The 16,123-nt window shown below is 48.9% G+C and overlaps 1 protein-coding gene across 1 annotated transcript in view; it reads right to left on the bottom strand.

Moving 5' to 3' along the window:
- PRPF8 (pre-mRNA processing factor 8) overlaps nt 1-13,888 on the bottom strand; it is a 29,132-nt gene extending 15,244 nt beyond the window's left edge. Inside the window, exons 1-22 of the mRNA XM_044993654.1 lie at nt 13,776-13,888; nt 13,339-13,449; nt 12,383-12,551; nt 10,069-10,233; nt 9,755-9,973; nt 8,824-9,036; nt 8,421-8,546; nt 8,235-8,340; nt 6,733-6,923; nt 6,238-6,357; nt 5,962-6,151; nt 5,514-5,633; nt 5,020-5,154; nt 4,798-4,927; nt 4,157-4,353; nt 3,859-4,065; nt 3,599-3,762; nt 3,087-3,213; nt 2,721-2,913; nt 2,123-2,310; nt 1,600-1,838; nt 274-420 (exon numbers count right to left, since the gene is read on the bottom strand). Of these exons, the coding sequence (XP_044849589.1) occupies nt 274-420; nt 1,600-1,838; nt 2,123-2,310; nt 2,721-2,913; nt 3,087-3,213; nt 3,599-3,762; nt 3,859-4,065; nt 4,157-4,353; nt 4,798-4,927; nt 5,020-5,154; nt 5,514-5,633; nt 5,962-6,151; nt 6,238-6,357; nt 6,733-6,923; nt 8,235-8,340; nt 8,421-8,546; nt 8,824-9,036; nt 9,755-9,973; nt 10,069-10,233; nt 12,383-12,551; nt 13,339-13,438 (3,446 nt within the window). The 5' untranslated portion in view covers nt 13,439-13,449; nt 13,776-13,888. The remainder of the gene's footprint in view (nt 1-273; nt 421-1,599; nt 1,839-2,122; nt 2,311-2,720; nt 2,914-3,086; nt 3,214-3,598; nt 3,763-3,858; nt 4,066-4,156; nt 4,354-4,797; nt 4,928-5,019; nt 5,155-5,513; nt 5,634-5,961; nt 6,152-6,237; nt 6,358-6,732; nt 6,924-8,234; nt 8,341-8,420; nt 8,547-8,823; nt 9,037-9,754; nt 9,974-10,068; nt 10,234-12,382; nt 12,552-13,338; nt 13,450-13,775) is intronic.
- Nucleotides 13,889-16,123: the final 2,235 nt, after the last annotated feature.

Raw genomic sequence — 16,123 nt, 5'->3', positions numbered from 1 at the left:
AGATACCCAATTAGTGGGGTGAAACAGAGACATGGGTTAGTTGCTCAATCTCCCCCCTCCCCTGCAGCACAGTATGAACACAGCCCATCCCACATCCAGCACCTCATTAATAGGGATTACAGCATGAAGCTCTGACAGATCCAACACCATCTTTCCCTGATGAGGAGGGTGATGCAACACTAGCTAGGGTTATCCTACAGCTGCCAGATTTCGATGGCAAAACTGCCCATGCACCCAAATCCTCCTTGATGCTCAACATGTCAGATGACTTACAGATTCACATCGTGTTTCATGAGCCGCATCCGGGCATCTCGGGGCCAGCACTTCTTGTTGTTGTAGCCCACAATGTTCTCATTGTTGGGATCTGGATGCTCTGTCAGGTAGCGCTGGATCAAGTCCCTTGCCTCATCTGCTGTAAACCTGGAAATTCACATTAAGGGAGGAGTGAGTTACAGGATTGAATTCACAGGGCAATCCCCATTCAGCCTGGGCAGGAAAGGAGAACCCCTGAAAAGATTCAGAAATTGCATTACCACAGATCAGGGGTAGGCAACCTGCGGCACGCAAGCCGATTTTCAGTGGCACTCTCACTGCCCGGGTCCTGGCCACTGGTCTGGGGGGGCTCTGCATTTTAATTTAATTTTAAATGAAGCTTCTTAAACATTTTTAAAACCTTATTTACTTTACATACAACAATAGTTTAGTTATATATTATAGACTTATAGAACGAGACCTTCTAAAAATGTTAAAACGTATTACTGGCACGCGAAACCTTAAATTAGAGTGAATAAGTGAAGACTCGGCACAGCACTTCTGAAAGGTTGCCAACTCCTGCCACAGACAGTACATGTCATGTTCTTTCATGCATGTTTCTGTGACTAGACATCCAGAGGTCAGTGCCTGCTCACTGCAAAATCAGAAAGGCTACACCCAGCGCACGCTAAGCCAATTTAAAAAAAAAAATGTGATTCCTCACATAGAACTATGGACCTGCCATGCCTGAGCTTTGAGAAGCCAGTTCAGTTACTGCAGCTCAAGAACATGAACTTAAATGGGTCCAAAATCAGCTTTACCAAACAGGCTGAGAAAGAGCAAGAGGAATCTCAGCCAAAAGGGTCATTTCTCAAGTGTATAAGCTCCTTTTAAGAGCTTAAAATGGAAGTAGCCCTGACATGCGACATCATTGCTATTGCACTGCACCGATGGAGCAGGATAAAAGCTTTCCTTGTCTCAATACTGTTGGGCTAGCCCACAGGGCAGTATTCCAGAAGGCAGAACAGATATAATTTAGATAATATTTTTACTTCAAGGTCCCAGAGACACAGACAAGGTTTTCATCTCAAGGCCAAAAGACCAAAAATTTCAAGACACTTGATCACGGCCTTGGCTAGACCAAGAGACTACTCACACTTGATCTGAGCCACAGCACCAGCCACTTCATTCCATCTGCTGGAAGGGAGCACTGATATTCCTGTGTTTGGCCTGGAGAAGAACCAGAGCCATTGCCCTGTGGATCAGTACCATCTCAGCTGTACCTTCTCTGCTGGCACACGAGAGCAGCAGGCAGAGAAGGGAAGGCGCACAGGCGGTGTCTCCTACCTGAAGAAGATGTGAATGCGGTCAATGTATCTGCAGAAGAGGCGGATGGGATGAGCCACCTCAGTGGCAATATCTTGGAAGCTAAGGAAGTCATTTGGCATCTGTGGTGGGCCAGCCATCTCGCTGGCTCGGTGAAGGCCCAGCACCAACAGGTCCATCACCAGCCCATAATACTGAACGATGAAGGAAGCAAACTGCAACCCCCGAATAATCCCGTAGGAGTTGGTGTGGTTCATGTCCTGAGGAAACAGAAGAGAGCTGTGAGACTCTGACTCAACTGCGCCCCCACAGACCTTTCAGCAGGGCTCTCACCCATCTGATGCAATTAAGTTCATGGCAGTTCAAAGGCTACTCCAACAGTCACTCTTGAGCAGAACTCTGATAGTGCTCTTAGCTCCTCAATCCTTCAGCCTGCTCCACTCTCACCCTGGCAAAGTCGTGACTTCCCCAAGGAGATGTGTAGACAAGAGATAACTCTATAGCCCTCCCGCTCCTTCCCCGTTTCCCACAGGCTAATCGTTACCTTGTAATTGATCACCACGTTGTTCTTAGCTGTCATGTAGTCAGCAATGTTATGATCAACGATAAGACGCAAGAGCCTGTTGAGCAGTGTCAAGTCAATCTTCTCATACATCTTCTCAAATCGGGACTCCAGCATCACATTACATTCACCGTCACATGTTTCCCAGACATCCTGCAGATTGTTAATACCTGAGGCAACACAAAAAAGCCAGTTTCACCATCAGCAATGATGCTGCTCCCTCACTCCATTAGCACCATCTTAGGGAGGGAGAGAACATTTTCAAGCTCTCCACTGTCACTCCCTTTACTTGGCCTAGTCTTTTATTGAAGAACCTTACAGAAAAATGGAGACTAGGGAGGAATACAGCAATCAGGAATCTGCAGAGAGGGTGCCTTCACTGTGTATAAAGGTGTTCTTAAAATTTACTGAATCCAGTTTCTGGCAGAATACAGAGCTACTGTGCTGAAAGCAAGCTACATGCTACTAAGAGACAGACATTTAAACCACTTCCAAGAGGACACTCTAGGAATAGGCAAGCTGACCCCCACCTCCACCCCAAAGAATCCTACCTACATGCAAGACAGATGCCTACACTGACCTTGGCACCATTTGTACACCAGCAGTGGAGGCGGTTCAGTGTCTGCAGGTTTGATCCAAGGAGGGAAGAGTCTTCGCTTGTCAGCCTCATACCACAAGTACTGATCCAGATAGGCATCTGTAATCTTCTCCAGGGGTTCAACATCGTAAACAGGAACCAAGTGACTGTAGAGGTCCATGAACTCAATACCAACCTAATCAAGAGGAGACACCAAGCTGGCTCACACTGAGGACAGGCAAAGTAAGGGGTTGATCCAACAAGATTCCAGGTGCGAATTAATCTCTGCATGCAGAGAGCTAACTCAATCCTAGGCACTCTGAAGATACTGCTAGTGGTCTATACTCTGGCTCTAGCCAAGACATTTACCTCTTTAAAGGCTCTCTGAGTCAGAAGGTGTCGTTTGATTCTGGACAGAGCTTCGTGGGGATTATCATACGCCTGCTCAATAAGACCCAACTCCTCTCTCTGCGACTGATTCAGACGGGATTTCACACTGAAAACAAAGAATTGCTCCTATGTCCAAACGTTGATAGACAGAATGACAACTACTCCACGACCCTCAAGGGAAGATTCTCCACAACCAGACTGGACTGTAAGGCATCCTCTGATTACAACTCCTCCCATACGCCCACGCTGCACATGACTCCTATAAGATGGCCAGTACCTGTTCCCACCCATGACAGCCTGCATGAAAACTCAATAAGCCGCACTAAAAAGCCTCAGTAGTACGGTATATGCTGGAGCCTTCATTAGTCTATCAAGAGAACCTACTATCATGTTCAAGCTCAGATATAAACTGATAACCAACAGCTTCAAGGGCATTACCCAATACAGCTATCAGGCCTTTGGCACCCAGCAACACCCTTTCCTCTCCTTACCTGTAGGCTTCCTTCAGCCTTTCCAAGGCCAAAATGAGTAGCTTGGTGTCATGCTTGTAGGAGAGCGGAGGGAAGGGGATGGGTGAGAACCTCCTGCTTTCCAGCCAGTGCACAGTGGTGGTATACACTGCGACAGCCTCCTCCGCAGTGATGTAGGGGCCATCCTGTAAACAAACGGCAGCAGCTCTGTCAGCAGCCATCAAACCCCACTACAGAAAGTCCCAAGCTCTGGCCACCCCTAGCCAGCATCCCAGCCCCACCTTCAAGTAATTATGCTGCCTCTCCTGCTCAGCTTTCAGGTAAAGCCTGGTCAGCCGACCCAGGTTCTTCTTGCACACAGTCTTGTCCACAGTGGCACCCCGGCGGATCCGCTCTCTGTTGTAGTGAGCTGTGTTAGTCCACCAGTCAGCTTTTGCCTTCACGTATCTCAGGATCATGTTTTCAATAGGAGTTGGCAGCCCAGGAACCTGGGGAGGAGCGGCAGAGTTAGAGAAACAGGAGTTCTCCCCATGACTGACTGAAATTAAACTGAAGAGAAAAGCCATGTGAGGTACTTGCCTTCCAGGGGATGTTGGCCTTCCAGCACCTCCAGGCCTCACTCAAGTGCTGCAGGATGGTCCTAGCTTTGTTCTGCTTGATCCCCTCCGGCATCATGTCTAGAATGTCATGCATAACTGCAGCTCTCAGCTCCAGGTCAAAGTGAGATTCCACACGCTGCTTTGTTACAGTCTTTGCAACACCCTTGGAGTGTCGGCCTGGAAGACAAAAAACACTTCAGGAACCTGAAGACCAACTGGGCAGTGTCACTTTGCATCCCATTGTGAGAGCCACACGCAAAAAGGTGCTACAGAAACTCTGTAGCACAAGATAGCTGGAGTTCAAGCAAGTGGAATAGAAATGAACGGCACAAACAGCAGAAGTGAAACACCCACAAGACCTCAGGCCACTGTGCTAAGGGGAGGACAGTTAATAGGCTATGGGCTTCACAGAGAACTCTATTAAACATCAATTCCACTGAGAGTCTATATGGGCTCCCGGGAAACTGACGTTCCCTGAAAAATTAGTGAATTGCTCTCACGCCCAGCTTCCATGTTAAGTGCTTTTCTTGGACAAGGAGGCTGGAATTAGAGCTGACAAGGAAACAGCATTTACCTTCACCAAAGCACCCCCTCCTTCTCAGTTTCACTTATTACACATACCTTCAAACTGCCTGGCCAGCAGGTTGCCCAGCCACCGCTCTAACAGTGGGGTAATGCCTCTCATGAAGAACAGCCATACCCTCCAGCCTGGAGCCCAGAAGCCACAGCCGGGCCCCTTCCCCACAGGCCCCTGAAGAAGAAACGCACAATAACTGCATGTTACGTAGTGACATTCCAGGAGGCCTCCCTTCTCACACAGCTGCATTGGGAAGCAGTACTCACAGTGTTAAATCTGTAGTAGATGAGATGCTTCAGGTCCTTGCACATACGAATCTGCCTCATCAGTTTGTACTTGTACCTGTACATTCCTGTCAGCTGTCCCACATGGGCAAAGATATACTGCAAGCCATCTGCCAACTGAAACACAGTGTGCACGATTAGGAGATGGCAATGCACGTTACCCAGAGGCACTCTCTGGAAGCCATGCTCTTTACTCCTGGCAGTATAGGGTGCACTGTGCTGAGCAGAACTCCTGTGGGTCGCTCAGCCCTCACCACATGTAAATAAATCAGGAATTGAAGAAGTGCGATTAAACTGCTTCCGTCTGAGCTATTCCTTAACAGAGCGTCAGTCCACTCCCAAGCCTCTCGTACTGCTCCAATTGCTTCTCCAGGGCAGTACATGAGTCAATGGCTCTACTTCCACAATCCATAAAAGTTAGCCACCCGTTCCCCTCGCCCAGCCCCTGACCACTTTTATTACCAAATTAGGCTCACCTGAAATGCATCCACATTTCCCAGTCTGTACTGGACATGGCTATCCACCACCAGTTTGGTCAAACGCAGAACCTCTCGGCACAGATGGAAAGCATTACCAAAACGAGACTTCTTTCTTTCCTGGGAAGGGAGAGACGAGGGTACAGGGATTAGACGACATATTGTTATGTAGTGGCCAGGCAGCTTCCAGTCACTCAGACAGTTTGCAAAGTGAACAGCTCAGGGTCAGCAACAATAGCCCTTATATAGCATTTTACCTCAAGGCACTAAACAAATAAGCAGCTTGAAGTAAACTTAACAGGTTTGCTATCTCCTGCTGCGCAAAGACCACTAGAGTTGCTGCTACACTAGCCATCTAAGACCTTTACTATAGAGATTGCTGCAGCACCAGACAGATTGACTTGGGACTGGAGAACATCACTCCAGAGGGGAAGACATGGACTAGTACCTTGGTGGTGAGGGTCTTGACTGGTTTGAGATTGAAATTGTAGTCCAGATGGAGATAGTTGAGGTTCTTCCTATGAATCAGCAAGTTCAGCATATTGTAACCCTGGCGGCACACTTGCAGGCCAACCTCCACCCAGTCCAGCTTTGTTGACTGGAAGAACTTTGTTGCCTTGAAGGAGCGGAATAGGTACCTGGAGATGGGGAGAGAACAATGGAATCAGCTGCACCCCCAAGACAAACCAGAGAGACGCTCTCAAGGAAACAGGGCATCACTTACCTCTTCTTCTGAGCCTTGGGAGGTCTGTGCTTGAGTGCATTCAGAACATAGTACTTCAGCAGCTTCTGGTAGGAGACCCTCACTTTCACTGGCTGCCCTGCTGGGCAGTGCTCTCGATACCTGAGGACAAAGACCACAAACCTCAGAGCTCCAAGGAACACTCATTTTCATTCCCCAGATTGCAAGTGATGTCCTGCAGAGACAGCTAGCCAACAGAAAGCTTTGCAAGGTCTCCAGCAGCACTGTTACCACCTGCGGCTTTTTCTGTATCACTGTCAACATACAGAAATAGGCTGGATAGGAAACTGCTATTCAGAGCCTCTCTACACAACTTCCATGCTTAGGAGAGCAGTACGGCCCCAGTACCTTGGAATCCAACCAAGTCAGATTCATCAAGGAGCTGGAAACTGCACTAGTTCCACTATTGTGCAGCACAGATATCTCCCTTAATGCCGCAGGCACTAAACCACCAATGCCCCCAATAAAGTATGTTACCAGTTCTTGACCAATGGGATGTCTAGAGCTCTGCGTGTCCTGCCAGATCTTAAGTTAAAGGGTCGAGGGGCCCAGAGCAGTGCAATGCCATTGGCCGTGTTGTCCGTGTACAGCGGGGTGTCCTTCAGGAAGGGCTCCACAAATTCTGGTAACTCAAACTCTTCATCATCATCAGGTAAGGGTTCCTGACTCTAGAGAGTGGAAATCCCAGACATAATCAGCCCCACGCTCACTTCAGCTTAATCTCCCAAAAATCCTACCCAAACAATGGAACTGGCATGGCTACACAATGGCAGAGGAAGAGCATGAGATAAACCAACAGTGCTGACTAACACAGGGGACAATGCAAACTCTACATACACACTGATGGTCTCTGAATCAACTCAGACCTCAGGACACAGATCTAGAGCTAGTGGTAACTCAAGGGAGAGGCCCATTCAATGCACAGCTGCACTCAAAATGGCTAATAGTTTGAAAACTTTTTAAAACAATAGGGTGAATAGATGCTGGCTGTATTATACAGGAGCTAAAGAACACAAGTGTAACACTATACACATCAATGGTGCATCTACACCTGAATATTAGGATCAGGTTTTGGTTAACTCTAGCAGTAGAAAAGGCCTTGAGAAGAGCAATGAGGGAGATGGTGAAGGAAGAAGTCAGTGAGTGGAGATTTCTCCTGTGGACAAGAGTAAGAGGAGACATGATCGTGGCATAATCTATTTATGTATTAGGCTACGTCTACACTACAGCCGGGATAGAGGCTCTGAGATTGATCCACCGGCAGTCGATTTAGCGGGTCTAGTGAAGACCTGCGAAATCGACAGCAGATCGCTCTCTGGTCCACCCCTGTACTCTACCCCCAAAAGGAAGAGTAAGGTAAGTCGACTGGAGATTCCTCCCCCCCCCCATCGACCCCCCTCTGCGGTGTAGACCCCATGGTAACGTGACCTAAGGAATGTCAACTCCAGCTACGTTATTGACGTAGCTGGAGTTGCATAGCATAGGTGACTTACCGCAGTAGTGTAGACATACACTTCTTCACTAAGGCTAATTTGGTGTCCCTGCTCTCAAGAGCTAGGAGGCAGTAAGAGGATCCTTGAAAGAAAGCCAACAAGTTTAAATGGAAGAAAGGAAACACTTAACTTATAGCATGTAAAGTTGTGGAAATTGAAGCAAGATATTACTGGGGAACAATAGGATTCAGAAAGGATTAGGGATTTATATGAAAGACCTAGTCTCCAGACTCATCTGCAGTGCCACAGAGCTAGTGATCCTCCTGCTTGGAACTACAGGTCTGATCATGAGCTGGGGTCAGTCCTTTTACAGAGGAGTTTATGCTTTTCCTGAAGTATCCATGCCTGTCACTGTCAGACAAGGTTACCACACTAAGCTGGAGTCCCTACTCTCAACATACAGTCTATGCTAGATCAAAAAGACCCTCTTCCATCACTCCCAATGCGGTGCATCCCTGACTCATGGGCGCTCGAGCAGTAACTCACCTTGACAGAGTGCCTGTGAGAGATGGGATTGATCAATGGATCAAAGTAAAATGCTGGCAGGTCAGGATCCTCTGTTTTAATGAAGACCACATTAGGAGTGTGATACCTGCAAGATACAAGTATTAGAGCATCTTATGAGTACAGCAACTTCTCCACACCCCTGCTCGCAGTGGACGCTGTACTCACCAGGTCAGGTGCACATGGTGCGGTAGGTTGTTGTACAGGTATGGGAAGGCAATCTTGTACTCTGTCCTGATTGGCTGTCTGATGATTATTTTATTGATGTCATTGAATTCATTCCAATCTTCATCCCTTAAATCAGAAGAAGAGATATTGGTAAATGAAATGCAAAATGTGGCAGGAAGGAAAAGGTCTTGGATCAAAGATGCAGGGCAGTGTCCCCAGATACCTTTCTAAACGCCTTCAATACAGATTCAGACTCTAAAGCAGCATATTACAAAGACCCGCTGATCCCAATGAAGTGGCATTTAACCCACCAACATTTCACTTGGGGAAGACAACACATTGAGGTTCCACCCCCAGACCATGCAAGTACTTTTTCCCCTTCCCACCAAAACTCATCACTTACTGCAGGTTAATATCTCGGACCAGAGGCTCGAACTTGGGCCCCCCAGGAATAGCCATGTTCAGAGCCTTGGAAGTGAAGAAGGCCTTCAGATCAAACAGGTAGAAGTAGTTGTCATCCACAAGATCTGTCAGCAGCTGATTAGCTAGCCGGTATAATGTGGACATCATGGGAAGAGTGAATTGCCACCGCTGGTACGTAGAACCGTTCACATACCTGCGAAGGGGACAATGCACAGATCAGCACTGCAGGGCTAGAAGGCTACAAAGCTGCCGAAACCCATCCCTCTCCCCATCCCCTTTACAGGAAATAGGAATGAAACCGATACCTCACAGGTTCCTCCCGAACAGAAGCGAAGGCTGCTTGGCTATTCAAACCCACTGTAGACAACCATGCAACTCCACCTGCTACTGACCAGGTGCTGAAATCAGCTCTCTCCCCCCAAGACAACTTTCCCCCTAATATCCAAGATTTAGGCATGAATATTTGGGATCGCAGGGACAGCAGTCCCAGGCAGCACGTAATATTACCGAAATTTCACCCAGAAAAGTAGTCAGCAGGTTAAAGAGTTTCTGGCATGCTCTAGTCAAGCATCATGTACGAAATTCCCAGTGTCCTGGTATGGCTGACTCAGTCCTTCATGCTTCCAGGGAGATAAACAATGTTTCATTCAGTTGACTGTGCAGAGGTCTTTGAGAAGAGACCTTAAAGGCTCGGTCTTGCCCACTCTGCATCAACACTAAAGGTTCCAGACCAGTTTTCGTAAGAGTAGAATTTGCCCAGGTGTCCTTGGCAAAACATCTCCCCACATTTCACAAGCCATCTAATGTCCTTCTCCCCAAGGCTGCACAATTCTAGGCTGCTGTGTACAGAGTTTATACAATGCTTTGGAACGCTTTACAATGAAAAAGTGCTACCAGAAAAGGGTACCCACTTCCTGTTGTCTTTCAATGGCTGGTGGTCATAGAACCAATCCAGGACAGGGGCATCTTCCTCTGGGTCCAGCTCAAGCTGTATTGCCTCCAGAGGCTCCACATCCAGGATGTTGTCAGCATAGTCGAGAGGGGGCTCTTCATCATCAAATGGGGGGAACCTCATCCTTTTGAAGTGACGCCTGTCTCTCTTCTCTCGTCTCATCATGATCCACATTGACCTGGGATGTACCAAGAGCATTAGATATAGCCTATACTGCAGATTCGAGAGAGATCAACCTGCAGATCCCAATGTGCGATTACTGCCAGTGCTTACCCCCACTGAGAGATGTAGACTGGTTCTATAACCCATGGAATCTCATTCACGAAGGAGATAGCACCAGTGATGTGGTACAAGACCGGAACATCTCGGATTTGTTCCCAGGGCATTGGCATGTTTTCCAAGAGCTTTAGGACAGCATGGGGCATGTACTTCAGGGCACTGCAAAAGAAAAAATCATTTGAGTTAGTCAGTATTCTTATAAACTGACAGTGACCAGCCTCCCCCCTTCTTATTGAAACCCAAATTCAAGCTAAGAGGGCACTGAAACTAGATGTTTCACAGGTCTCCTCAACTAATATGAGATTACAGTGGCTGGTCACTAGACATCACTGTTTTACATCACACAGGTAAAAACAGAGCTTTCCTGCAGAAGCAGTTTCAGATACAGTGAAGGGGTTAGTGCTAAAGCAACAACCCCCATATAGTCATGTGCCCTCATTGTGTACAGTAATCCTGAGCTGGGACTTTTGAGAAACTGTTTAATTCTAGGGTGGCTGCCTAGGTTTCTCTTTCTTAAACTTAATAGGCAAACATAGCGGTCTCCCCTCTCTGAATAGCTAGAGCTCCAGAGGACTAAACGGCTCATTTCTTATGTAGCTTTCACTGACAATCAACTGAAGTCAGACTTTAAATGCGTGTTGGCTCTTCTTCCAGCGGGGACAGTTTGCCCCATTTACAAACCCTGTTATGAGAGCCCAAATGGCAAGAGCTTATGGTTTTCCAAGTCACCAGAAATGATCAACCCCACCTTCAAGGCAATTGCAGCTCCTTTTCTTTCCTTTCAGTGTATCTGCAGCAGAGAAGTTCCCATGGGGAACAACCTGTCTGCCTCTTCTACACAGAATGCAAAATGTAGTTTGAGACTTTCCAAACCCCAGAATGCTCTGGCTCACCATTATTGCTTAGACACGCCAAGTATGCACAAAATTCACTGGGGAGACTGGCAGTTAGTTGGGCAAGGGAAACAGGCTTAGCACGGAGGCAACTGGGACCAGAATTCTGTAATGCTGATGAGGTGCTCTGGCGAGGACAGAGAGAGGAGCTAACTAGCTGATCAAAACATTAATTGTGATGGTCAAGACAGTGGCACGCTTCCAGAAATCCCATGGTAAACTGGGATATTAATCAACCTAGTGATGGAGAAAGAGAAAATCTAATATCCAAGAATTACTATGCATTCCTATGGTGATAGGTAAACTTGTGATAGGGAACATACAACTATGTGCATCTTTAGAACTTGCTGCTTTATTCATGTGATCAGCCTTCCAAAATTAATGGACCATTAATTAGGGTTAAACTGACCTCACACTTAGTAAGGCAAAACACATCTTTTCATATATTTATACCTGCTCCTGAATTTTCCACTCCATGCATCTGATGAAGTGGGTTCTAACTCACGAAAGCTTATGCCTAAATAAATTTGTTAGTCTCTAAGGTGCCACAAGAACTCCTTGTTGTTCCATCCAAACACGGTTCTGCTATGGATCAGCAAGGAAAGCGTTTGTCGATTGTAAAATTGTTAGGCCAAAACACTCACCACAATGAGTGAACTACCCGATTCATCTCAACACTCTGCAGGCTGCCTGCCGGCTCAAGAACTCAGACATTAGTTACATGTGGAAGGTTTTTTGAAACCAAAAGCCATTGGGCTGTAAGAATTTATTTGTATTACTGTAGCACCTGAGCACATTCAGGAACCAGGACCCCATTGTGCATACACAGAACAAAAACATGGTCCTTCTTTGAGACAGGGAATCAACAGCTTGGGGACACTGCACATCCACAGAAATTCATCTTATGAATTACTAGGGACTCTGCATATGGTCAGGACTTAGCACTGGATTACAACCTGCTAGGACTGGCCCCAAGTCTGAAAGGCAGAGAAACCCATCTCTTGCATTTGGATTATCCAACCACTGTGTAACTGGCATCCTTCTCTCTTCCTTCCAGACTTTTTTATTATTATTAAAGAAAAGAGCTAATTCTGCACAGTTGCATTTACCCAATAACTCAATCGCCTCCCCATCTCCCACTATTATATTTCTGTTCCACTGAATACTTATTTAGCTCACATAGTCCATCTCCCAAGCACTTTACAAGAGCTCATACTGTAGCATTCTCTTCTATGCACACAGTTAAAACTGAAAGCTCTCCACGGAAGGTCACATAACTCTCAGTGGTCTCTACAGACTAGTGGATACCTGTGGCATTGGTGTAGTGTACTGCTTACAACACCTGTACTATGTGTGCCCTACCCACCACCCACCTTTCCCTGGACATGGATTAGGATGCTCATTGCTCTCCTCACCCCAAATAAACCCGTTTGTCATGCCGAAACTTCCTGTTAGTCATGTCACCATGGTCCCGGATAATTTTCCTCACGTGTTCTGGGGGCATGTCCTCCTTCTGGGCATCCACAAAACCAAATTTCCTCTTCTCGGCATACCGCTTTGCCTGCAGCTGCTGCCACTTGCGGGCTACACAGACAAGAACACACACAGTCCATCTCAAGCCATTGCACTAAGACATAAGCGGGTACTTCAAACCAACATAAGCCCAAAAGTTAATGCAAGCAAGTTAATGCAAACAGTGTTTTGTAGGGGATAAAAAGCTTCATCTTTCAGGGTTTATACCATGTCTAACTACCAGGGATCAGAAAAGGCTCTCTCACACCTGCCTACGGTTGCGTTCTTTCACCTTCCTCTGAGTTATGTAGTGCTGGAGACAGGACACTGGCGCAAATGGACCTTAACATGATCCAGTTTGGCAGTTCTTTGTTCCAGTGCAACCACAGCCTTCACATTAACATTCGCCTTGTGTTATATTGGCCCTGGTGTATATCCGCTGTTGATAGCAAAGGGGTGCAGGTCATCACACTGCTGTGATTTTAGTTGCTTCGTTGTTTACTCTGAACAATGTTAAGCTAACTGCTAAAATACATGCAGCTGACAGCAGCCTTTTTAGGGCAGTTCTCACAAGTTGTAATAGAATAGAATAGCGGGGAAAATCCAGCAAAATAAAAACAAGGGCAAATACTCATTCATCACAAATGAAGTGAATTGAAGAGTTTAGTGAGCAGAATACAATGGCTGACAACGTAACTTAAAGATACAGAATTCTCATAGGGGCACAGAGGCTACCTGGCCTTTGGATGGTTGGTACAAGGACCTAGGACTTCTCGGTCATGGCTGCCAGGACTGTGTGCACGCACACACCCCAACCCCACAAAGGCCCTGCTGTGACAAATTTCAATAGCTCTTGCACCTTTCTCCTGCAGCTTCTCTTCAGACATGTAGTCAGGCAGCGGAGCCAAGGGACTGGGCACCGGGGGCAAGCCCCCACGGTAGGGAAACACTGCAGCCATGGAGAGGCAGGCTAGGGACCAGAGAGAGGAAGGAAGGCAGGCTCAGGTCAGGGTCTGCCACAGAAAAACACCCCGCTCCTACACCCCGCTCCCCCCGGGGACAAATCCCACTCCCCCCTTCTGCTCCCCACGCGCCCCCCCCGGGGACAAATCCCGCTCCCCCCTTCTGCTCCCCACGCGCCCCCCCCGGGGACAAATCCCGCTCCCCCCTTCTGCTCCCCACGCGCCCCCCCCGGGGACAAATCCCGCTCCCCCCTTCTGCTCCCCACGCGCCCCCCCCGGGGACAAATCCCGCTCCCCCCTTCTGCTCCCCACGCACCCCCCTCCCCTAGCGGACCTCTCTCCTTTCAGGCTCTTGTGTCTCGCCCCGGCTCCCCCGCGGCCTCTCTCGCTTCCGCCCGCAATGGCGGCTCTGGATCGTCGCCGCCGCGCTCCAGGGACCCGGATGGGCTCAGGGGGGCGGGACATAACAGAGCACACTGACCAATCAGCTCTCGGGCTGGGGACGGATAGGCTCCGCAGCCTATCAGAATTTGCTAAGCGGCTAGGAGGCGGGCAAGTCACCGGAAAGGGTGGGACTAGCTGGGTCAGGCGCGCGGATATTCTTCCGGTCGGAGATCCCCACCAGCTCGCGTAGAGCCACGCCCCCTTTTGGCCACGCCCCTTCATGCGTGCCTGGCCGCTTCCCCTGCCCCCCGGAGGCGTTAACTCGGGATCCTAACGATGGTGCAGCAGATGGCGCCTCTTTGTTGTTTGGCTGCTGCTCATGCGGGATTGGGGGGTGGGGCCACCCTATCTACGACCCCCCCATTGCCTCATCTATGGGAGGAGGCTGCCAGGCTCCTAAGGGATGTCAGAAGCCTTCAGTGCCATCCCCTCTCCCACTTATAGCCAAGCCCCCATCCCAGGGGTGGGCAAACTACGGCCCACGGGCCGGATCCAGGCCACGAGCCATTTGAAGCCGGCCCACGAGTTGCACCACACAACTTGGCCATAGTCTGGCTCTCCCAGGGCTGGCTTTAGGGCGATTCAACCCAATTCGCCCGAATCAGGCCCCGCACCACTAAGGACCCTCTGCTGACATGCCGCCGAAGGCCCACCGCTGTCTTCGGCGGCAGCTCTTTTGAATCAGGCCCTGCAGTGCCTAAAGCCAGCCCTAGGATCTCCAGCCGGGGTGCAGGGTCAGGGTCGTGCCATGTGGCTCCAGGAAGCTGCAGCATGGCCCCACTCTGGCTCCTACATGCTCCAATGGGAGCTGCAGAGGTGGTGCCTGCGGATGGGCCTGCGTGCAGAGCTGCCTGGCTGTGCCTTCGTGTAGGAGACAGAGAAGGAACAAGCCACTCCTTCTCGGAGCCTGCACCCCTGAGCCTCTCCCCATGCCCCAACCCCTTGCCTTAGCCCTAATCCCCCTCCTGCTCTCCAAGCCCCTTGATCCCAGCCTGGGATCCTACACCCCAAACCTCTCATCCCCACCCCAGAGCCCACACCCCCAGCCAGAACCTGCACGCCTTCCTGCACACCTTCCCCAGCCATGATCCCCCTCCCGCCCTCCAAACCCCTCGGCACCAGCCCACAGTACCCTCCTACACCGCAAACTGCTCATCCCCAGCCCCATTCCAGCGCCCACACCCCCTCCAGTATCCCAACCCCAATTTTGTGAGCATTCAGGGCCAGGCCTAAAATTTCTATTCCCCCATGTGTTTGCCTACCCCTGCCCGCTCACCATCCCTAGCGCTGGGACTCAGACTGCCCTGCTCTTAACAACAGAAATCCTACTGGGTCAGACCATGGTCCATCTCGCCCCAGCTCCTGTCTTCCCACTGTGGCTGCTGCTAGATGCTTCAGAGAGAATGAGCAGAACAGGACAATTATGGAGTGATCCATCCCTTACTGTCCAGTCCTCATTTCTGGCAGTCAGCAGTTTAGGGAAACCCAGGGCATGCAGTTGCATCCACGACCATTGTGGCTAACAGCTATTAATGGATCCATTCTCCATGAACTTAGCTAATTGTGTTTTGAACCCAGTTGTACTTTTGCCCTTCACAACACCCCTGGCAAAAGCTCCACAAGTTGACTGTGCAGTGTGTGAAGTACTTACATTATTTGAAACAAACAAAAGGATCTCTTTTGAGATGGGGTGACCAGAACTGCACACCGTATCCAAAATGTGAGCGTACGATGGATTTATACAGCAGGATTATGGTATTTTGTGTCTTATTATCTGTGCCTTTCTTAATGGCTCCTAACATTCTCTTAGCTTTTTTGACTGATGCTGCCCCCTGAGCAGATGCTTTCAGAGAACTATCCACAGTGACTCCAAGATCTCTTTCTTGAGCAGTAACAGCTAATTTAGACCCCATCCGTTGGTATGTAAAGGCAGTCAGTGCCCCTCAGAGCAGCTGCCCTCTCATCATCACTGGTTTGCACTGATATGTTCATTATGGATGCAAACATCAGAGGCAGGAAACCCATCCCTGAGACTGGACCCCATCTCCCATCCCATTGAGAGTTTCAGCCTTAGGACAGTAAGCCAGGATGAATCAGACAGTTTCCTACTTGACGGAGTAGCCCAAACAGAAGTTGGGCTTTCTGAATTATTTTCACCCAACAGTCAAGCAGCTGCATGAAGAACAAAGGAGTACTGGCCAACCCAGTAAACAGGCAGGTGGCTGCAAGCTGGAGCCT

The sequence above is a fragment of the Mauremys mutica genome, chromosome 19 (assembly GCF_020497125.1).
Source record: "Mauremys mutica isolate MM-2020 ecotype Southern chromosome 19, ASM2049712v1, whole genome shotgun sequence".
NCBI lineage: Eukaryota > Metazoa > Chordata > Testudines > Geoemydidae > Mauremys > Mauremys mutica.
The sequence above is the reverse complement of the archived record's forward strand: the minus strand, read 5'-3'. Positions and strand labels throughout refer to the sequence as shown.